Raw genomic sequence first — 23,966 nt, forward strand, 5'->3', positions numbered from 1 at the left:
CTGCCCTTAGAGTGGTATCAACTGCATATCTGAGGTTGTTGATATTTCTCCCGGCAATCTCAATTCCAGCTTGTGCTTCATCCAGCCTGGCATTAGCATGATGTACTTTGTATATAAGTTAAATAAGAAGGGTGACAGTATACAGCCTTGACGTACTCCTTTCCCAATTTGGAGCCAGTCTGTTGTTCCATGTCCGGTTCTAACTGTTACTTCTTGACCTGCATACAGATTTCTCAGGAGGCAGGTAAGGTAGCCTGTTATTTCCATCTCTTTAAGAATTTTCCAGTTTGTTGTGCTCCACACAGTCAAAGGTTTTAACGTAGTCAGTGAAGCAGACGTTTTTCTGGAATTCTCTTGCTTTTTCTATGATCTAGTGGATTTTGGCAATTTGATCTCTGATTCCTCTGCCTTTTCCAAATGCAGCTTATACGTCTGGAAGATCTTGGTTCACTTACTGTTGAAGCCTCACTTGGAGAATTTTGAGCATTACCTTGCTAGCGTGTGAGATGAGTGCAATTGTGCGATAGTTTGAACAATTTTTGGCACTACCCTCCTTTATTGGAATGAAAACTGATCCTTTCCAGTCCTGTAGCCATTGCTGAATTTTCCAAATTTCTGGCATATTTAGTGCAGCCTTTTAACAGCATCATCTTTTAGGATTTGAAATAGTTCAGCTGGAAGTCCATCACCTCCACTAGCTTTGTTCATAGTGATGCTTCCTCAGGCCCACTTGACTTCACACTCCAGGATGTCCAACTCTAGGTGAGTGACCACACCATCATGGTTATCTGGGTCATTAATATCTTTTTTGTACCGTTCTTCTGTGTTTTCTTGCCACCTCTTAATCTCTTTTGCTTCTATTAAGTCCTTGCTGTTTCTCTCCTTTAATGTGCCCACCTTTGCATGAAAAGTTCCCTAGGTATCTCCGGTTTTCTTGAAGAGATCTCTAGTCTTTCCCATTCTATTGTTTTCCTCTATTTCTTTGCACTATATACTTAAGAAGGCTTTCTTATCTCTCTTGGCTGTTCTTTGTAAATCTGCATTCAGATAGGCATATCTTTCCTTTTGTCTTTTGCCTTTTGCTTCTCTTCTTTTCTCAGCTATTTGTAAGGCCTCCTCAGACAACCAGTTTGCCTTCTTGCATTTCTTTTTCTTTGGGATGGTTTTGGTCACTGTCTCCTGTACAATGTTATGAACCTCCTTCCATAGTTCTTCAGGCACTCTATCAGATCTAATCCCTTGAATCTATTTGTTACTTCTACTATATAATAATAAGAGATTTGATAATATTGTCATTTCAAGGTTGTGATGTAAGAAATAGATGGCCTGCAGGTTAGACATTTACAACTGGCCTCCTGTTTTTATTTCATGGGTCATGAAGAAGTGGGCTTCAGGTTGGGTACTTAATAACTGTTAGCATTTCTTGAGACAAGAGACAGGTGACCTCCAGTGAAGGCATTTACAGTCACCCTCCCGTTTGCCCTCCAAAATGGAAGTAACAACAGAAAGAGGGTAAATAGTCAGTATTTGTCCTTATAAACACCTTAGGGTAATAGTCATGGCAATAGTCAAGGTAATAGTCATGGTAAGGACAAAGAGGGGCAAAACTCTTTCTGAGTAAAGGATTAAGGGATCTCAGCTCCCCCTTCTTTTGGGAAGAGGGAGATACTACACATGGGCAGAAAGTCTCCTTGTGGGTCAAAAGTCAAGGAATAATGCCAGGCCATAATAAGTCTTGCTCCTTCTAGAAGCCTTCATTTGAAGATCCACCTTGGCTGAGGGGTGCATGGGCACTCAGGTGCATGTCCTAGGATAGGTCAGCTATGAAAAAAGAGACCAGATAATTGGCCTGAAGCAAGACAAAGACCCAGAAGAATGCCCTATATAAGTGACTTAACTGTCTTCTTACTGTGCCCCACCTTACGAGGGGGGACACCCACAGCCATTCTCTCTGGGTGTGTATCTCTCCTTGCTCCTGTCTTAACTAAACAAACCATTTCTGTCTGTGTTCTCCCATTTGTTGCTGTGCTTTGTCTCTAATAATAAGCTTCGTACCTGCATTTACATTTTCTGCCTGCGTGATAAATGCATTTTTCACTGGGGCGCAAAGATCCCAGGAAAATTAGCTTCTAGCCTTTTAGCCCTTGCTGATCTGGTGGCTAGAATTCCTGGCTTTCACACAGGTTGCCCACGTTCAGCTCCTGGGCAGAGAATTAAGGTCTCATTTCTAGTCACCATTCACTGCCACCTCACTGAGAGAAGTTGTACAAATGGAATCATACAATAACCTTTTGAGATTACGTTCTTTTTTAAACTCAACATAATCCCTCAAGAGCCATCAAAGTTCTATTTATCAGGGGTTTTTCCTTTTTCTTGTTGAGTGGTATTTTATGGTATGAATACCACAGTTCAGCAATTCAATCCATTAAAGAATTTATATTGTTCCCAGTGTGGGACTATTATGAACTACTATAAAAGCTTGGGTACCAGTTTTTGTGTGGACATAAATTTTCATTTCTCTGGGTAAAGGCTTACTTTGGGCTGCTTTAACAAAATACCATAGACTGGGTAAAAACATCACTGAACTGGTTTCACAGGTTCACAGCTGGAGAGGATCTTTGCCACTTTGTAATACGGAATGCCTTTTTGCCATTGTCTGATGACATCTTTATTTCTCTCTGAGACATCATTGGAATCATCTTTAGTATCCATATTTCTACCAACACTCTGTATGTGATTATTTGTATTCGCTAAGAAGATGGAAGCTTTCTCTACAGCGCTCCTCTTTCCTTTCTGAGCTGTCACCAGAGAATTACCTTTAACAGTCCCTTCATGGCAATATCGACTTTTTCTAGCTTATATAAAATCACTACCAGGGACTTCCCTGGCAGTCCAGTGATTCAGACTCCATGCTACCACTGCAGGGAGCAAGTTCCTTGTCCTGGGAACTAAGATCCCACACATTTCACGCAGCAAAAAAAAGAAAAAGAATAAGAAATCACAAGCAGCCTCTACCCATTAACCAGTTCACAACCCACTACCACAATTTTTTGGTATTTGTTACAGCCGCACCCCACTTCTCAGCATCAATTTCTGTCTCAGGGCTTTTCAGAGAAATACAACTAACAGAAGATAGATATAGAGATGGCTACAATTTATAATGTGGAATTGGCTTATGTGATTATGGAGGCTGAGGAGTCTCATGATTTACTATCCGCAAGCTGGAAACCAAGGAAAGTTAGCAGTGTAATTCCAGCCCAAGTCTGAAGGACTAAGAATCAGAGCAACAGCTATGTAACAAATTCATTCATGTTTGTCCCCAGGTCCACTTTTCCTATACCATAAGAGTAAATAGGCAGAAGGCAAAGGACAACGCCAAAGCCTTTGACTGTGTGGATCACAACAAACTGTGGAAAATTCTTAAAGAGATGGGAATACCAGACCACCTGACCTGTCTCCTGAGAAATCTGTATGCAGGTCAAGAAGCAACAGTTAGAACTGGACATGGAACAACAGACTGGGTCCAAATAGGAAAAGGAGTACGTCAAGGCTGTATATTGTCACCCTACTTATTTAACTTATATGCACAGTCCATCATGCTCCATGTGCTCCAGGCTGGATGGAGCACAAGCTGGAATCAAGATTGCCTGGAAAAATATCAATAATCTCAGATATGCAGATAACACCACTCTTATGGCAGAGAGCAAGAAAGAACCAAAGAGCCTCTTGATGAAAGTGAAAGAGGAGAGTGAAAAAGTTGGGTTAAAACTCAGCATTCAGAAAATGAAGATCAAGACATCCAGTCCCATCACTTCATGGCAAATAGATGGGGAAACAATGGAAACAGTAACAGACTTTATTTTTTTAGACTCCAAAATCACTGCAGATGGTGACTGCAGCCAGGAAATTAAAAGACACTTGCTGCTTGGAAGAAGAGCTATGACACACCTAGACAGCATATTAAAAAGCAGAGACATTACTTTGCCAACAAAGGTCCGTCTAGCCAAAGCTATGGTTTTTCCAGTAGTCATGCATAGATGTGAGAGTTGGACTACAAAGAAAGCTGAGCACTGAAGAATTGATGCTTTTGAGCTGTGGTGTTGGAGAAGTTTCTTGAGAGTCCCCTGGACTGCAAGGAGATCAAACCAGTCAATCTTAAAAGAAATCAGTCCTGAATATTCATTGGAAGGACTCATCCTGAAGCTGAAACTCCAATACTTTGGCCACCTGATGCCAAGAAGAGACTCATTGGAAAAGACCCTGATGCTGGGAAAGATTGAAGGCAGGAGGAGAAGGGGACAACAGAGGACAAGATGGTTGGATGGCATCACCAACTCAAGGGACATGAGTCTGAGCAAGCTCCAGGAGTTGATGATGGACAGGGAGGCGTGGTGTGCTGCAGTCCATGGAGTCGCAGAGTTGGGAAGAGCAACATCTAAATTATCTAACTTATCTAACAAAAGGGGCTATAAAGATAACCTGATTTCACCATGGATGCAGAATAGCCTCATTCTCAGATAAGAAAGACTTAGATATGGAAAAGGAACTAGCCATCAAGTTCTAAGGGGAGAAAAGAGGGGTGAATGCAAACAAAAGTCTGGGACAGGATTGGATCAGCTACCTTGGTGGAACATAAAGGATAATTCTGTTGTTGAGCATACAGTTTGTGGGGCTTTCCTACACAATAGAAAAGTCCAGGCAAGAAGTGACGACCACCTAAAAGAATGAATTTTTATGTTATCGGCATTATCTCATCTAATTTTGAAGTTGTAATCTTGTCTTTGTGATATATACTTAGTGCTACAGGATACTTTTTATTTCATAGCTGAGGAAACTGAGGCTCAGAGAAGCTAAATCCTTTACTTACCCAAGACCACCCAGGCATTAAGGGTCTAAACCAGGATCCAAACCAAACTTCTGGCCTACTTTGAACCCTACATTCTTTCTCAGCACCGAGGAACCACACTTTTTGCTGGCTTCCATCCCTGACTTATTTTTGCCAACAATCAACAGTGTTAAACATTTATTCATGATTGCCTTCATTAGGGCTTTACAGGTGGCTCAATGATAAAGAATCTGCCTGCCAATGCAGGAGATGAAGAAGATGTGGGTTTCATCCCTGGGTTGGGAAAATCTCCTGGCAGAGGAAATGGCAACCCACTCCAACGTTCTCCCCTGAAGAATCCCATGGACAGAGGAGCCTGGCGGGCTATATAGTCCATGGGGTTGCACAGAGTGGACAGGACTGAGAATGCACGCCTTCATCAGAGCTATTTTCCTCCTTCATTTAGGTGAAGATGTCAGTGTTTTCTTTATTAGCAAGAAGAAATTGTTAACAGGTTTATTTTTTCCTAACAAATGATTCTCAAGATGACAAAATTGAAAAACATTAAGCCTTGCTTAAAATACAGGGCTACAATCAATTTGTGAAGATGTTTCAATTTCATACTGAAAAAATCATTTTTTTTTCCTTTTTATTACTTACATTTTCCTCTCATTTGGCTTTAGCACCATCAGAGCTGGTTTTTAAAAAACAATAATTTACACATAAATAATGGATAGAAATTTGTTGTGCAGTGCAGTAGCAACTAGCCTCAGAGGGCTACTGAGCACTTCAAATGGCTTCATCCTAAGTGAGATATGCCACAAGCCTAGAATACACATTGGATTTTGATTAGTATGAAAAAATTTTGTATCTTTATTAATTACATGTTGGAATGATACCATTTGGAATCTACTTAAGTAAATGATATTATGTAAATTAATTTCACCTGTTTCTTTTCACTCGCGTAAGGTGCATTCTAGAAAATTTATAATTATGTAAGTGGCTTGCATTTGTGGCTCTCATATTTTGATTAGACAGCACTGGCAGAAGATGAAAAAGAGAGGCGTTTCATTGAAAGGTAGTGTATTTTCTTAAAATTTCTGGAGGGTAAGAGAAAAGAGAAGAGAGTAAAGCTTGGTCATACTGTGACCTACTGTGATAAACACCTACAGTGAATTGAGAGGAGCGGGGGTGGGAGGCGTATTTCGATTCTGTTCCTCTTCCCTTCCCCCGCGACTAACGTAGCAGGTGGCAGACGAGCTTCCACTGCCCGGCTGCCTGCCAGTCCTCGGGTCTCGCCTGCGCCCGCACATTGAACACACCTGCGCGCCTCCGGAAGGTGAGCGTCCGCGAACCCTGGCGCCGGCTCCACGCCCCCTCCCCCCGTAATTTATTTATTTCCTGGCCTCAACCGTCAGTCTCGCACTTCTCTCCCGAGAACCATCGCGCAGGCCGGGCCTAGCAGGGGTAAGCGCCCCGTTCAGCCCCTCGCCCGGCCCCCGCGGCCTAGGCGCCGCTCGCCGGACCGCCTGCTGGGCCGCGGCTGCCCGCCCGCCCGCCGCGAACGGGAGGAGCCGAGGCCGGCGCGCCCTGGGCCTCCGGGCCGCGGGGGGCCGCTGTGACCCGCCTTCGCCCCCGCCGCGCCGGAGGCGGGGGAGCCAGATTTGTGGGGAGAATCGGAAAGCCGAGGCTAGCCTCGGGGGGCGGGCGCTCCGAAGCAGCGGGTTCGGCGGGTGCTTTAGCTGCCGTCCGCTCCGCCCGCCCGAAGCGCTGAGGAGCCTAGCGGGGACCCGCCGCCCTCCTCCTCCATGAGGCCTGAGTGAGCGCCGCGGCGAGAGCCGGCCCGCGGCGCCTCCCCTCGTGTCCTCTCCCGAGCGCAGCAGCAGCGGCCCCCGGAGGAGGAGGAGGAGCATGTCGGACGGTTTCGACCGGGCCCCAGGTGCTGGTCGGGGCCGGAGCCGGGGCCTGGGCCGCGGAGGGGGCGGGCCTGAGGGCGCTGGTTTCCCGAACGGAGCGGGGCCTGCTGAGCGGCCGCGGCACCAGCCGCCGCCGCCGCCGCCTCAACCCAAAGCTCCGGGCTTCCTGCAGCCGCCGCCGCTGCGCCAGCCCAGGACGGCCCCGCCGCCAGGGGCCCAGTGCGAGGTCCCCGCCGGCCCCCAGCGGCCTGCCCGGCCCGGGGCGCTCCCAGGTACGGAGCCGCTCTAGGGGACCCCGTCCTCCTGGGCCAACGCTTCCCCCACCACGGCCCTCCGCGCGCCCCCGAGGAGGGAGGCGCGCTGTCCCCTCTTTACACCCCAATTCCCCGAGAGCGTTCCCCGAAGGGCCCGGTTGTTTCGGGGTGGGGACGGGCCCAGAACCGGGTTTGGAAGGTGGCCGCCAGAATCCTTTGTGCTCCCCGGCGGGGGGAGGGGCCCGTGGCGCCCTCTGAGTTCTGCTGTCCCGGGAGGAAGTAAAATTCGCCTCCCCTCCCCAGCCCCCGAGGGGGAGGCCTGAGGCGGGCATCCACCTCTTTTTAACCGACTCTTTAAAAAAGAAAAAATGAAAAATAAGCCCTCACGTATTTATTTAGAAAGCAGTATGTACATAAAATGATTAAAGCAAGTCTATTGTTCCTTTTTGCAGGCTCTTTGCAGCTATCCTGGCGATAACCTTAAATTTCGTGGTGGTTCTTGTTTGACTTAGAAACCAGTCTTGCTCAGATGGCTTTTCCGTATATGTAAGTTATTATCCAAAGGAATGAAAGCATCTGACACCAATTTTTTTTCCCCCCTTTCCCAGAACAAACGAGGCCCCTGAGAGCTCCATCTAGTTCGCCGGATAACATCCCACAGCAGAATTCGGAGTCAGCAATGGCTAAACCCCAGGTGGTTGTAGCTCCTGTATTAATGTCTAAGCTGTCTGTAAACGCCCCTGAATTCTACCCATCAAGTTATTCTTCTAATTATACAGTAAGTACACCTTTTTACTACAACTCTAATTTAGTATTACTGGAAGAATGTGGTTATTACATCATTTATCAGTATGCTGGTGTGCTTTCTGTACCTCACATAAAAACATGAATGTATTGAAATCATGAGGAAACAAAAGTGATTCAGGAATGTATTTATTATATTCGAGGTAGTTATTACAGTCAAGGTATCAGAACATAAGCTTGAGAGTAGAGAGTCTTGTCTATTTTGTTCATTGCTGTATTTCCACCATCTATAGTTTAATAAATTTACAGTGGTCAAGGACATCTTCAGTCTATAAAACTGAAGTCTGTGTCCTGACTTTATGGACGACCTATAGAATAGTGGCCTGGAAAAGTTAATTTTTAATTTGACTTTAGCGGGACAGCTGGATATTCACTGGTAACTTTAGGGTAAATTAAACTGGTTTTGCTGCGGGCTAATTGTGGTAGGTGTTTGAATGTTAAGAAGTACACATCTGGGCTCTGTTATGTTAAAATAGAAGTGTTTCTGGTTCTAATTAACAGTTATATAGAAATGTAGGGAGTTTTGATAAAGTGTTTAGGTATAAAGAACTTCTTTCAGATTCATCTTTGTCAATAATATAAATGTTAGAAATTGGTGTCACCTAAATATCAAGAGAAAACAATCAAGCATGGTTGGGATACAAAGAAAAGAATTGTTGTGATAGTAAATGCATAGCAATTGATTGTAGATAAATAGGGCAGGGACCATTCTGGATTGAAGAAATAATACTTTAGCATAAGTCCTGTCTCTCCTGTTCTTCATTTTTTGACATGTAAGTATACGGAATAGTGTAACTCAGGTTTAGCTCAAAGTTTCACAATGTGAAAATACTTGGGCATCCAGATAATGAAAAGGAACGTTATCACCATCCCCACAGCCCACTCTGTCTCCTTCTAATCATTACTGTTCTCCAAAGTCAAAGTCGCTCAGTCCTGTCTTGCCTCTTTGTGACCCCATGGACTATACAATCCATGGAATTTTCCAGGCCAGAATACTGGAGTGGGTAGCCTTTCCCTTCTCCAGGGGATCTTCCCAACCCAGGGATCGAACCCAGGTCTCCCGCATTGCAGGCAGATTCTTGACCAGCTGAGCCATAAGGGAAGTCCACTGCTCTCCAAAGGTAACCACTATTTTGATCTAACAGTAATCTTGCTTCTGTTCAAAATTCATATAAATGGAGTCTCACAGAATATACTATTTTTCTCTTTTCATTCAACATCAGTATTAATCAGTATTGCAGCATGTTGCTGGAGGTGATTTATTCTCGTGGCAGTCCACTGTGTGAATATTTGTTGATGAACATTTGGTTGGCTTTCACAGTCGGGCTATTATGTTTGGGGCTGCTGTTCTTGTCCATGTCCTTGTTTGTGTTTGGTATATATCTAGGAGTGGAGTTGTTGGGACATACGGTAGCTAGGTTTAGTAAAGACTTCTGAATACTTTTCCAAAAAGACTGATTCCAGTGTATTCATTGAGTACCATATGGTTTCCAGGTAGTTTAATTCCTTATCAGCACTTGGTATTTGCTATTTTAAGTTTAGCTATTCCGGTGGGTGTGTGTCATCTTTTTTAATTTGAAAAGTCCCTGATCAACTAATGGTAGCACACCTTTTTTGTTGCTTTGGGGGAGAGAGTTAGAGGGACTTTACTTCCATATTTGATAGAAGGTATAGAACTTTTTATTCCATATTTTAGAAACTTCATGCATCTTAGACTGCATTAGGAAAGAGCTTTGGGGCTGGAGAGGGGAAAGTACAGGCATAGCAGGAAGAGCAGTTGACTTGGGGTGGAATGGGCCATCAATCATGTAAAGTAGAAATGAGAGCAGCTTGGATTCTTGCCACAAAACTGTTTTTGGCTTAGAGAAGAAAGGAACCATTTGAGAGCTTTGAGTAGCTGAGTAACTTAAGGATACTTACCTTAACAGCCACAAATGGTTTCTCATTTGTTTGCTTTCCCAGTGATTTGGGCTATTTCATGGTGAGAGGAATGTAGTTTTTTCATAATTCTCTACCAGCTAGTTTCTTAAATAGTTCACGTGACTCCCTGAGAGCAGTGTATTGAGCCATGTTAGTCGACTTCTTTGAGCCATTGCCATCTTTTTGGCACTTCTTAATCTCTTGTATATCAGCTCCAGCTTGGCTCTGTTTGCCAGAGCAAACTGCAGACTGGAAGCCCTGTCTGCATGGCTCACATGTTGCCTGCAGGTGTCTTCTTTGGCCCTGAGTATTTTTTAAAGTGGGGCTTTATACTTTACCAGTACTTATATTAGATACTGCAAAGCTGATTTTTTTTTTTTTTTTTTTTTTTGAGGTTTCTTTGAAATCATAAGATCTGGCCATACTGGACTGCTATTTTGATAGAGCAAATGTTGGCTGGAGCTGAATAGAGGCAGCCCCTTTAGATGGTGTGTAAGCTCTAATTTGCTCACCGGCTTACTTCATTTGCCTGTAATCCACCTGGATTCTATAGGCATTCAAGCTTGCTGAGTGCGTGTGTGCTCAGTCATGTCTGACTCTTGGCGACCCCATGGACTGTAGCCAGCCAGGCTCCTCTGACTTTGGGATTTTCCAGGCAGGAATACTGGAGTGGGTTGCCATTTCCTTCTCCAGGGCTCAAACCAGGGTCTCTTGCATTGCAGGCAGATTCTTTACTGTCTGAGCCACCAGGGAAACCCCAAGAATGAGTCCGGCTCATATCAAAACTTTAAGGACTAGACACAGAACGGGGGACGTGCGCATCAGAGCACTCACAGGGCTACCCAGGAATCCAACCTGCGTCTTTTGCATCTTGTGCGTTGTCGGCGGATTCTTTACCATTTCGCCACCTGGGAAGCTTGCTACTCCTGCCCTGTTATGTCATTCTCTGGCCTTAGCCTTTTATCCTCTGTCAAAGCTAAGAGTTTTTCTCAGTCACAGAACAGCAATATCCTTGATTTTTTCCCTTGAGTCTTAGGATAAAGTCTGATTATGAGAGAAGCTTTTCCTGACAGTAACCATAATCCAGAGTTAGCTGTATTCATTCACTTGTTCAGAAAATAATTGAATACTTAACCATGAATCAAGGGCTGGGGATACAGCAGTGGATAAAAAGTTCTTATCTTTGTAGAGCCTGTATTCTAGTGGTCTCCTGGCTGGATTTCCAGAAATTTCTTGAATCTTCCTTTGTTATACACGTGAGAGGCTATTGCTTGATATCCTTGAGCAGGATCTGCTCTCAAGAATGCATGTGTTTTACATTTTTTACAATAGTCTTTTACTGTGCTTTCATAACCTTTCTAAAACTCTAGGTCCTTTTATCTTCAAACCTTCCTTTAATCTCACTGCTAGAATCTTCTTTATATGCCTTCTTACCAATGAGTTGCCGTGTCCATCTGTTCCTGGCCATTGCTTTTTCTCAGGTCAACTACTACCTCTTAAATATTTAATCATGGTTCACTTATGAGAACCAAAAATTCCACATAGGAGTTGATAAATTATTTACTAAGAGACAAAATCCCCCACCCTCCCCAACATGCACAAAAAATCCCAGCTTTTTCTGAGAACATCCTCCTTCAAGTTACTGCCCAGTTTTTCTTGCCTTTTAATTGTAACATTCTTCAAAGGAAAAATTGTTCACTGTTGTCACTACTTTACACCTCACTGACCATTGAAACCTCTGCAGACTGATCCTCTTAATTGTACTATTTTTGTGACAGCTGAGGTTTTTATTTTAAAATTGATTGTCGTCTTAACTCTCATCTAAATAGACTTCTTGAACACCGTGTGATCTGTAAGGTTGACCTCCTGGTGTAGGTCCTGAGCAAGGTGCCAAGGGCACATTTTAAGTCTTTCAAAATTTCCTCCTTTTTAAGAACTGAATATTTATGATACTAATCTTGTCTTAAATTTTTCTCTCTTCACATAGTTTTGATTACCAAGACTGCAACCATCATTTTTTCAGATTTGAACCAATGAAATTATTCTACAGCATTTGCTCCTATGAGCACCTCTCCTCATTTACTTTTCCTTTGGCTTCTGTGGCAGTTCTTCATCCTTCGAATTTTCAGACCATTCCTCCTCTACTCAGACTGCAGGCTCTGAGAATTGTCTTTTTTCTGTTTTATTACTTCCCTTGATGATACTACATATCTCCTAGAATCTGACCACCACATACCTGCTTGCTGATAACTCTGGAATCTAATTCTTCCTCTCAACTCCAGGCTTATGTTTCCATTTGTTTTGCCCTCTTCTGAGGATTGCACATTCAAACTCAAGAACAAAGAAAAATTCATGTTTTGCAAACCTTTGCTTACATTTTTATATTCTACCTAACTGCTCAGGCTAAAAGCTTGTATGGTGTATGACTCACTTTCCTCTTTCACAGTCTTGCCCGCTTTTGATCAAGTTAACTAAAATAGTCTTGACTGTTCACGTAAATGTCTGATCATTTTCTTTTGTTCCCACTGCTTTGGTTAGGGGCTTATCTCTTGACAGTGTATTCAAAGTACCTATGATGTTCCTACTAATCTCTTGTCACAGAATTCTAAGAAAAATAAAACTTAAATATTCCTCAACTTGGAAGCCATTTGACTTCACATTAAAGACTGAAGAAATTTATACTTTAAAAAAATCTGGTACTAGAGAACTAACATAGGCTTTGATTCCAACATTGGAGTGTTCATCTGTTCAGAATACTCTGTGCCTCCCTTTTCCCTTTGTGAAACAGCAGGCTTTGAATCCCCTGTTCAGCTCTATTCAGAACAGCTCTGTTTTCCTCTTTTACTTTCACATTTCAGATTCCCTTAAAAGAGTAATGCTTATTTGGGGGAAAAAAACAAAAACTGAAGTCAATGTTCTAACCTGCATTTTGCTTCAATGAATGACATTTGATCAGAACAGTTAGGAAATCAATACCATTTGCTGGGAGACTTCCTGCTTTTCATTGTCATTAATAGTAGGATACCACAAATGTGTAAATTTTAAATTGCATATCAAAATCTTAAAACTAGTTTTTAATTGTAAAACTCATATATGTTTGTAGTTAACATTAAGTAATTATTTAATATAATGCATTTGTAATGCTTAACCACTTTCACAATTTCATAATAAAGTCAGTGCCGTACCAGGTTGCTTCAGTCATGTCCAACTCTTTGCGACCTACAATCTTTATGGACTGTAGCCTGCCAGGCTTCTGTCCATCGGATTCTCCACAAGAATACTGGTGTGGGTTGCCATGCCCTCCTCCAGGGGATCTTCCCAACCCAGGGATCTAACCCACGTCTCCTGTGGCTCCTACATTATAGGCGGACCCTGAGCCACAAGGGAAGCCCTAAAGAGTGAGTATTTATAATTGTTTCCTCACTCCATAGATAACTTATCCTTTGTCTATCTTTACAGAAATTTTCATTGCCTATAACTAACAGTTAAATAGTATGAAAATATGGTTCTGTATTCTTTTAATTTGCTGTGTTGATAGTATTTCTGTATTGATACTTGTCTTTTCAGTGGCTATATGATGTTTTATCGTGTGGCTATAAGGTAACATACTTAACCAATTCTTTGAATTGTTAGATCAATTTTTGGCAACTTACATGTAATTAAAAACTTATTTTAAGTTTATAAATAACTAAACTTATGTATCAAAATTGGGTTATAGGCCTTTGAATTTTTTGGAGTATAGCACAGAAGTTAAAAGCATAGACTTTGTTCTGTGCTCAATTCTTAATAACTTATATGTCTGTAAGAGCTATATGAGCATGCGCAGATTACTTGAGTTGGTACAACATCCTTCCTTGCCTAAACCCACCCTAACCCCGACCCCTGCTTGGTTTTTTCACTGCCTCTTGAATTGGTCTTAGTGTGGTCCCCAAACCCTACAAGAACTCCCCATTTGCCTCATGGACCGCATTAGCAACTGCCTTATCCTCAGTTTGTGTATTCTGGCATCTCTTAAAGGTATTAGGCAAATGCATATCTCCTTAGGGCCTGTATACTTCTTGTCCTCCTTGCATAAAATCTTTCCTCAGATATTTGTGTTGCTGGTTTTAGGGTTGGTTGTTTTGCTTTTTCTTTCTCAGTTCGGATATTAACTGTTCGGAATTCTTCCCTGACAGTTTTTTCCACTATATCTCAATATCTGAAAAGCGTCTGCCATTATGAAATAATAAACCCAAGAGAGGAAGGAGGACTTTGTCTCCTTTATCCATGATGTGGCAGTATTCCCAGCACCTAGAGCAGTCAAGTAAGCAGTAACACTCAGATGGTTTTGAATGAACAACATGCTATATTTGCAACTGGTGGCTATTGGTTTATTGATAGAGGACCATCCTAGGTACCAACAAGTATAGTTGATCATTCTCCTTTCTGGATGCTTTTTACACTTTAGCTCCTTTAGGTGTGAGAACATGGCTGTTGTATTTGGAATGTGTTTCAGTATTTTCCTAGAAATTTAAAATTTGTTGAATACTTAGTGCCTTACTGTGTACTGGTCCAAGGGCTTTTACTGATTAACTCACTTAACTCATTAACTCATGTAATTCTGTCACACAGCTGTAATGTTTATGATTCATGAATTTGAATTTCATCAACACTGATGCTTACTTTATCTTACAGTACAGTTACTTAATTTGGATTCAAGTGTGTAATCAGACAGACATTTAAAGTATGCAAGTTTCCCTGCTCTTCTGCTCAGTGAACCCTGTATGAGCACTATAGGCACCATGCTCTGCTCTTCCTGCCTCTGCTCTTAATTCCTGAGTCCTCTTATAGTACCTGTAGTAGGTCATGTTAAATATCACTGTAGTGTCTAGAAGTATAAAAAAATTATGCAACATGGCCTCTAAATGGTAGTCAGCTTAAGAATAGTGGTCATTACTAGCAGTGTTAGTCTTCTCACTAAGATTATACATCCAGCTTCAACATGGGGCTTTCCTAGGGCAAATTCTGACTAGGTATGATTTTTTTTTTTTTTTTCCCCCTTCCTTACTTTACTCACTGACTTTGGAACTTAACTCCTTCATAAAATGCTTCCATACTGTAGTCATAATTGTTTCATGTGGTTTCTCATTTTGGCTTCTTTTGGAAAGGGGTAAATTTTATCAAGCATAATTATTGGATTTCCCTGGTGGCTCAGATGGTAAAGAATTTGCCTGCAGTGCAGGGGACCCACGGGTTCAATCCCTAGGTTGGGAAGATTTCCTGGAGAAGGTAATGGCTGTCCACTCCAGTGTTGTTGCCTGGAGAATCCCATGGACAGAGGAGCCTGGCAGGCTACAGTCCCTGGGATTAGAGTCAAGACATGACTGAGCGACTAACACTATCACTTTCATGGACTTAAAAGCAAAACAAAAACAAAACAGATGATGAAGCAGACGTCAGTCAACTTTTGGGCTTCCCTGGTGGCTCAGCTGGTAAAGAATCCACCTGCAATGCAGGAGACCTGGTTTTGATCCCTGGGTTGGGAAGATCCCCTAAAGAAGGAAATAACTCTCAAGTAAACTTCAGAATGCTTTAAGTGGTATTCCAGACATTGTGAACATAAGGATTGATACTCAGATCTGTTATCTTTTGCACCAGTCACCCTACTCAACATTCTGCCATTATTTAAAATGCTGGAAACTAATAAAGGTGATAGTGGTTTTAAAAAAAAAAAAAAAACTTTATTGGGAGTATAGTTGATTTACAGTGTTGTTAGTTTCAACAAAGTGGAACCTGTTGTACCTATATCTACTTTTTTAGATTGTTTTCTCATATAGCTCTTTACAGAGTGTTGAGTAGAGTTGCTTTTGCAATACAGGAGGTCCTTATTAATTATGTGTTTTGTATACAGTAGTATGTATATGTCAATCCCATTCTCCATAAGTTTTTTTTCTATGTCTGTGACTCCCATTTCTGTTTTGGAAATAAATTCGTGTCATTTTTTAAAGACTTGATTGTGCATATAAGCAATCATCATATGACCTTTGTCTTTCTCTGACTAATCTCTAGGTTCATCCATTATTTCATTTTTTACGGCTGTATATAAGTACCACATCTTTATCCATTTATCTCTCGATGGACATTTAGGTTGCTTCTCTGTCTTGGCTGTTGTAAATAGTGCTGCTGTGAACATTGAGATGATAGTGATATTAATTGGAAACTTGCTACTATCAAGATTGGCTGGACATAGCAGCCAGAAAGTCTCTTACCACTGTACACTATGTTTTGTAATCATTTAAACTATAAAGACATTTTCTGTCTTTGGAGATTGACAGATAACAAACTTTTTTTTCCAATATAGAAATTGTTGAATGTCTACAAGGAAAGAGAATGGTATATTGAATGCCCATGTCCTCAATAGTTAACTACATGTGGCCATTCTTGTTTCTATATATCTGGTCCCTCTCCCCCTTCCATTTTGAAACAAATCCTGAATCTTATTATTAACTCTAAATTTTGATATTGGGTCTTACAGTGAAATACTGGTTTAAACTTTACTTCTCAGTAATCTTGTAAATCTGCCAGAGGTGGGAAGACAGTTCTCTACCCAGCTAGATGGAGCCCTTCTGTTACCACATTTTGGCTGTTAGGCAAGGAAAAAGTGGACTGAACTTTTTGAAGAAAATAACATTTTATCAGGTTAAAGATTCTTAAAAATACCATTTGAGCTAGAGACATTCCAATTTAAAGCTGCCTCATGTTTATTTTAGCTAGTTGCATGGATTAATTTTTTCTCTTTTAACCTTTGACCTATAGGAATCCTATGAGGACGGCTGTGAGGATTATCCTACTTTATCAGAATATGTTCAGGATTTTTTGAATCATCTTACAGAACAGCCTGGCAGTTTTGAAACTGAAATTGGACAGTTTGCAGAGACCCTGAATGGCTGGGTTACAACAGATGATGCTTTGCAAGAACTTATGGAACTCATCTATCAACAGGTAGGTTGGCTGACTGCATGCGTGCTCATTGAACAGCTGCCCTGATGGTGGAAGATGGTGGCTGCTCCTTGAGGGGAGCCAGGTTCACGTTCACCAGCCTCGACATGCCTTGACTGTTTATGGTTCATGGGAGCTTTTAACAAAATTTCTGTAATTAGAGATCCAGGACTGTAGCCAAGGCTCTGTACAGGCATTTGGAAGGAGTTTTGGACACTTATGAAGACACTACATGAATATCTTGCTTTTTTCCAAACCCCTGTTTTACAAGAATCTGCCGTTATTGGAGTAGGGGAGAAAAAGTCATGGGAGAACTTTTTTGCCTCGTAAATGATTCTTTATTTAAAAAAAAAAAAAAAGACTATAAACACTGACTTGAATCTTAACGTTTCTGCTTGTCTTTAAAATTTTCAAGGATTTTTAATTCCTTAAAAAATCTAATGTCAGTCTAGGTTATTTACACAGAGTTTAGTTTTAATCTTAGCATATTGGTCATTGATACGTTAATGCTATTTTAAGGGGGAAAACATAGTACTCAATTTTGAAGATAAATCTAAGGTCAGTGAGTGAGACTGGCCAAAAACAATAGGAGATAAGTGCCGCCCAAGGTTATATTTCTCTTCAAGTCATTGCTGAAGGAGCAGCTCTAACTTGGATATATGAAAGGGTGACTTACGATAGCAGGTCAATTTTTTTTTTAACTGAGTGTTTCATTTGACTATTTTTCCAGTTTGTTCTCAATTGTTTCTAGACTCCTATATTACCTGGCCAGTTCTTAGATTTTTTTTTGAAAATGCCTGAGCTTTTAGGAAGATAGAACTGCTCTGTTTGTCCTGAATCCTACTTTTGACATGAAAACTGTTCATCTTCCTTGGTGTTAAACTAGTAAGAAATATGTAAACTCATATCATGGAGCATGGAGATACAAAGATTAAAACCTTTTTAGCAGAAAGAGTTAAAATTGGTTGTCAGTGGAAGTAAAGTTGAGGTATAGCAGGGATGCATGAAACTTTAATGACCAATTTTGTTGTCTTTAAATTTACTTTAAATTTTAAGAGCAAAGGCAGTGCCAATAATGAAAAAAGTATAAAATTTGAATTTTAAGTCTTTTGTGGTACCAGATACACCTATATGAACGTCAGTACAGTCAGTCAGTCTTCCTAGATGAGAAATGTACAGGGTCCTATGTGAGCAGGGAAGTAATTAGAAATAAAATGTTCTAATTATAAAGTACTTCATGCCTGGCATTGCTAAACACTTGACCTGTAGTTAACTCACTTAATCCTTGGTGGTTGTAACATACTACGTTTATCCCCATTTTATACATAGCTTAACAGAGGTTACGTGACTTGTCTTAAGGTCACACGTGCGTAAGTAGACCCAGCATAGGGTTGGAGCAGCATTCAGGCCGTTTGTTAGATCTAAGCCCTGGTTAACTACTGCCTTGTGAGAAGCCCCTTAATGTGTGTGCTCTGCTGTTCTTTAAAAACTGCAGTGAAAGTGAAGCTTCCTGAGTACTTCTTTGGCTATATCACCCAGTCTTTGATATTCAGTGTTTTTCCATTGTCTTATTAAAAATATTTTATTTCTTTTGATTTTCTCTTTACCTTGAGTGTTGGGAGTGTTGCTGAAATGTTAACCTTTTGCATCAGGGATCTTAATTACCTCTATAGGAATCAAAACTGAAGCTCAGGGAGGTTTAGTAATGTCCAGGGTCACAAATGTCCAGGCCTGTCTTGTTCTGGACAGCTAGATGCCAAAGTTGGTGCCATCCTATTCCTGAAAGATACTCTGATCAATAGTTCCACAAATACTCTTCATAATTGGCACTATGCAACTGGGTACCTGTACATATTTTATGCAGAAATGAACAAAGAGATTATCTGTTTGCTTTCTGCTAACCTCGGGTAAATGATGGGGAGAGCTTGCCTTAATGTTTTTCTTTGTATTTATTCTGGTTCTTGGTGTAAGTTTGGGAGAGAGAGTTAATTTCCTTATGCCTAACAATCATAAATGACTTGTAACTTTCTGTATAGTACTGAAGGTAGGAATGTTTTTTTCTCTTTAGAAAATTGTTGTGAAGTGTTTGCATTAATGACTTGATGTATCTGTGTCATACAAAACTTTTTTCTTTTTGAAAGGCCACATCTATCCCCAATTTCTCTTACATGGGAGCACGCCTCTGTAACTACCTGTCCCATCATCTGACAATTAGCCCACAGAGTGGCAACTTTCGCCAATTGCTACTTCAAAGGTCAGTGTGAATGTATGAGAGTGAAGGAGAACTCCTCCTAAACATGCTAGAATTTGACCATTCTTCTTGCTAAGATTGCACTTCACAGGAAGTTTCTGGGAAAAATAGGGCAGACCATTCTTATTTTTGAATATACTATTAAAAGTTTATACTCATATATAGCAGTCTTTTTTCGGTAATGGTCTCTGCCTTTGGTTTTGTGCCTGGAAGGGCCTTTTCTTTTTCCAAGATCTTAAAAATGGTCATTTTACATATTTCTTTGTACTTACTTTTGGCTTGAGTAAGGATCTAATTTCACTTACTGCCACACATTTAACCAGTTTTTCCCATACTACATTTTTGAATGATCCATTCCTTATTGACTAGAAGTGCTACCTTTATTGCACTACATCCTTACATTTGGGTTGATTCTGGACTTTAATTATATTCTATTCATTACTTTTTCTCTTCCTGATTTATTACCACGCTATTAAAAAGCTCTTAATTTCCTCACAACTAGTCTAGTTAGTTCCCCATTTTGTATGTGTGTGTGTGGTCTTCTTTGCTACTCTGCCATGTTTATTTTCTCCAGACTTTAGAATCAGCATGTGAAATTACAGACCTTGTTAGTATTTATTGATGTTTTGGCATGACATTGAATTTATGAGCTAATACAGGGAAATTTTCTTATAATTTGAGTTTTTTAATCAATAACATTGTTTTTGAGTTTATTATAATTTGTCTATTAGCTCTTTGAAAATACTTCTAATGGTTGCAAAGTATTCCATCATGTGGTTAAACTGCACTTTAACAGAATAGATTCCAAAAGTACACTCCAGAGACACTTAAAATTAAGTTTTTGGTGAAGGTGAAACTTCACATAGTTTAGTAGAAGACAAACTGTGCTGCTGACGTAACTGGCTAGTCATTTGGGGTGGGGGAAAACAAAGATGGATTCTTGTCTTACTCTCTACACCAAAATGTATTTCAAATATAAAAAACAGTAAATACTAAGGAAAAATTGACAAAAAAAAATTGGTTGGCAAAGCCCTTTAAAGTAAGACATAATACCCACAGGCCCTAAAAGAAGAGATTAAACTTAATATAGATTATAAAATTGGGGGGGTCATAATTTATATGAAGTAAATTAAAAATAGAGAAATTTGTAACACATGGCAATGAGCCCATTTATTTAATATGAAAAGAGGGGCCTCTTAGGAATGAGTAAGAAAAAGGCAAGTATTTTAGTAGAAATATTTGGAATGACTCCAGATAGGTGCAGTTTAGGAAAATGTAAATGACAAATTTATAAAAAGATAGCTAATCTACCTAATAATTAAAGAAAAGTACAAGTTAGAGCTTCTGGCAAGGTGTAAAAGTAGGCATTTGAAGAGGTAGAATGGCAGAAAGGCTTGCTTATCTTCCCTTGTGCTGCTCACCCTTGGAAATGGCCTGAGCCCCTTCTCTTGGGAATTCTGATACTAGACTGAAGTTGAGCCTGGGCATGGTTTATAAAGCTCTCCCAAGTGATTCTACTGTGTAGTCATGGCTGAGAACCAGTCTTCTGACTCTTCTGATTATATACCCACTGTGTATGCTTCTCTAGTATTGGCATATGGTCAAAGCTATTAACATGGAGAAATGCTACTCATGTAACAAGCAAAAAGGTAGTAATCTTATTAACTGAAAAATGTAGGCATACTTTGAAAAAAAACAGAAGTTACCTTTACAGCAGTCACCTCTAGGTTGTAATGTCTTTTGTTCTTTTTATTTCAAAAAGGTTAAAACTAAAATATAACCATGTGTTGCTTTTATAATTGAAAATCTTTAGCTTAAAGTTTTAGGGTCTTTCCTCTCACCAAGATAATCAGTCATGCACAAGGGTAGGGATTTACATTTGTACATAACTGACGTATATTAATGTATAATCTAGTAGCATTGATAGAACCAAAAGGTTACTTCATCAAAGCTCTTTCCTGAAAAGTCATGACAGGAAGGGCAGACAAAGGAAAGTAGCCAAGGTGCATGGTTAACTGAATTGGCATTAATTAACTGATCCTTTCCATTATTAACCAAAGTATTCTATTTATAGATATCCCAGCTTTTTTTCTGATGAATTAATTTAATATGTTTGAAAAGATAACCAACAGTGCTTTCTTAAAAAGCCTAGTGAGACAATAAAATGAGGTGGTGGGTTTTTGTTTTGTTCTTTTTTAGTGCCAATATACAACAAACCTCTTGAAACCTGTGCTGCTGTAACTTGTTACAGACTTGATCTAATAGGCTTATTTTCAACTATTGTTACCAATTTCTTAAAACTAGGAATCATTGTATGAAAGATAATACATATTCTGATCTCTGCAATAGACAGGAACACTTTTATTACAGAAAATCAAAATGTTGGTGCATTGTGCTCGCCTCTGTATTGCTTGTGAACAACCACACTGACAAATGGTTATCTTACTTGATTATTTTTTTTTAAAAAGCAATATGAGATTACAAAAGGTATGTCTTTATTAGATGTCGGACTGAATATGAAGTTAAAGATCAAGCTGCAAAAGGGGATGAAGTGACTCGAAAACGATTCCATGCATTTGTACTCTTTCTGGGAGAACTCTATCTTAACCTGGAGGTGAGTACTTTTCGGTAGTGACAAAGCCTAAGAATATAAATTGATCTCAAGGGATTTGTGTTTACCGTAGCCTTTTACAACATCAGGGATGAAATGGGAGAGGAAAAAAGTCTCAGTACCTACTCATGGTAGTTGTGGTGGTAGTTGTTGTTCAGTCGCTAAGTTGTGACTAACTCTTTTGTGACCCCATGGACTGTAGCCCACCAGGCTCCTCTGTCCATGAGATTTCCCAGCAAGAATACTGGAGTGGGTTGCCATTTCCTTCTTCGGGGATCTTCCTGACCCAGGGATCAAACCCACATCTCCTTCATTGGCAGGCAGATTACTTACCACTAAGCCACCAGGGTCTGTCCTCAAATGGAACACATACACCATTCTGTCTTCCTGTTCATGGGAAGGGTGTTGGGAGATGGTTACTAAGCACTTTAAAGTCATTATATACTTTTTGAAAGCCACGGTTTACATGTGATTTTAAGCTTTTGGAATACAGACAATCACACTTTTTTGAATCCTTGTTTCATAAATATTAGCACACTTAGTTTGTTGACTTTCAGATGGTGACTCAAAAGCAGCTTGTCCTACGGAGCACAAAGTTTTGAGTGAAGAGAGGAGAGATTAAAGTTTCTGAGGTTGTTTTTTTCACCTAACTCACCCTCTGTAGTTTTTTGGTCCTGTTGTATGTATTAGTTTTCCACATAAACTGTATTTGTATGAAGTCTGCTGCTAAATTGGTGGTATACTTGAGTAAGTATATGCTTGTTGGTAGGCAACAGAAGTGCTGAATTACTTTGTAATGGGTTTGCTTGTTTTTCTTTTGACTAGTTACTCCCAGGTATAGGTATAGGGTCTTAAAACCCTGATTTGGGGACTTAGTATTGTAAATGCCACTGAAAAGACACATGAATCTACCATCAAATGTACGTCTCAGTGCATCTAGATCTTTGTCCAGTCTTGTGCCTGATTTACCATCCATTTTTACCACAGATAGCCTTAATTTAAAAAAAAAACTCATGCCTTAATCTTAGTTTATTTGATATTAAGCCAAATAAGAGCACCAATATCAATTGTGCTTTAAATGAATTGTTACTTTAAGAATGCTGTTGAATTTCCTGTGTAGAAATAATAATATGGGTAGGGAGAATGATAAAGATAAGCCATGACTCCTGCGTCTATAGTTCAAGTCAGAGAGCCAAGATACATGTTCCATTCTGATATAAATTAAAGTGTTTTAAAATAGTATAAAAAGCCAAAAAAAAGCTCTGTGTTCCCCAAAAGATATTAACTTTATAGACTAGAAACTCCTTTATGAAGCGGTAAAATTAAGAGGCTTAAATTATCCTGACTGTGTGTTTGGTTTTAACCTAAAACACTTTATTTTTCCAACATTTTGTTAAACCATTTATATATGTGTATTTTGGCATGGTTGCTTTTTCTTTTCTTTTGCCCCAAAAGATTAAAGGGACAAATGGACAGGTTACAAGGGCAGACATTCTTCAGACCGGTCTTCGGGAGTTGCTGAATGCCCTCTTCTCTAATCCTATGGATGACAACTTAATCTGTGCAGTAAAATTACTGAAGGTGGGTTTTACTTACTTTTTTTCTTAAAATTTAAAATGTTTTATCCCTCTAGTGCATAACTTAGAGGAAGGGAAGTACAATACATATACAAATTCAAGATTAAGTTATTGAAGTTAAACACTTTTGTCTCTCGAATTTAAATATTGGAAGAGCAGTATATACTTACTGCTTAATATAAGCAGCAAAATTTAAAAGTAAAAAATGGAAGTTCTTCACCCTTTCTGTAAAGTCCCTTTTCTTCCTTTCCTCTGTATGTGTGCTCTCATCAGATCTTATTCTGTTGTGGTTTTTTTTTAATCACCAAATGAGAATCTTGGATTTTTGCATGGCTCTTTTTTCAGTAGCTTCCTAGTGTTGCATTGTATGCATGCGCATTGTTTATCCATTCCGTACTTGAACAGTTATTTTCAGTTTAGCCACTGCAGCACTGTCAGTAATCTTTAATTGTATCTTCATATATGCAGTTGTTTATGTAAGTTAAATTCCTACACATAGATTTGGTGGCTTAAGGAGCATGTATACCTCAATTTGATAGGTAATGCCAAATTTCCCTTCCAAATGCTTATTAACCAGAGTGTATTCCCAGCAACAGTGAACGAGCATACCTCTTTCCCCGTATCCTTAATCAGTGATGGGAGAATCAATCCTAGATTTTATTTTATCATTGTGATGAGTAAAAACCAAAACATTTTAATTTGCATTTCCTTGTGAATTTAAGCTTTTTTTGGTTTATAAGCAATTTTTTTTTCCCACAGTTTCTGTGAATTACCTGTTTCTATCCTTAACTTTTTCCTGATGAAGTTTGTGTTTTTTAAGTTCTGAGTTT

General features: G+C 40.0%; 1 protein-coding gene across 4 annotated transcripts in view; it reads left to right on the top strand.

Moving 5' to 3' along the window:
• Positions 1–6,054: 6,054 nt before the first annotated feature.
• The window catches only part of PAIP1 (poly(A) binding protein interacting protein 1), a 28,672-nt gene continuing 10,760 nt past the window's right edge, over positions 6,055–23,966 (top strand). Inside the window, exons 1-6 of one of the 4 annotated variants that reach the window (XM_005221532.5) lie at positions 6,055–6,164; positions 7,604–7,773; positions 16,515–16,700; positions 18,839–18,951; positions 21,451–21,562; positions 23,015–23,140. In XM_005221532.5, coding sequence (XP_005221589.1) covers positions 7,675–7,773; positions 16,515–16,700; positions 18,839–18,951; positions 21,451–21,562; positions 23,015–23,140 — 636 coding nt within the window. In that variant the 5' untranslated portion in view covers positions 6,055–6,164; positions 7,604–7,674. Of the gene's footprint in view, positions 6,165–6,188; positions 6,293–6,485; positions 7,014–7,603; positions 7,774–16,514; positions 16,701–18,838; positions 18,952–21,450; positions 21,563–23,014; positions 23,141–23,966 lie in introns of those variants that run through there. The other 3 variants (XM_005221533.5, XM_005221531.4, NM_001104971.1) reach the window with 3 other exon arrangements.

The sequence above is a fragment of the Bos taurus genome, chromosome 20, assembly GCF_002263795.3.
Source record: "Bos taurus isolate L1 Dominette 01449 registration number 42190680 breed Hereford chromosome 20, ARS-UCD2.0, whole genome shotgun sequence".
Classification (NCBI taxonomy): domain Eukaryota; kingdom Metazoa; phylum Chordata; class Mammalia; order Artiodactyla; family Bovidae; genus Bos; species Bos taurus.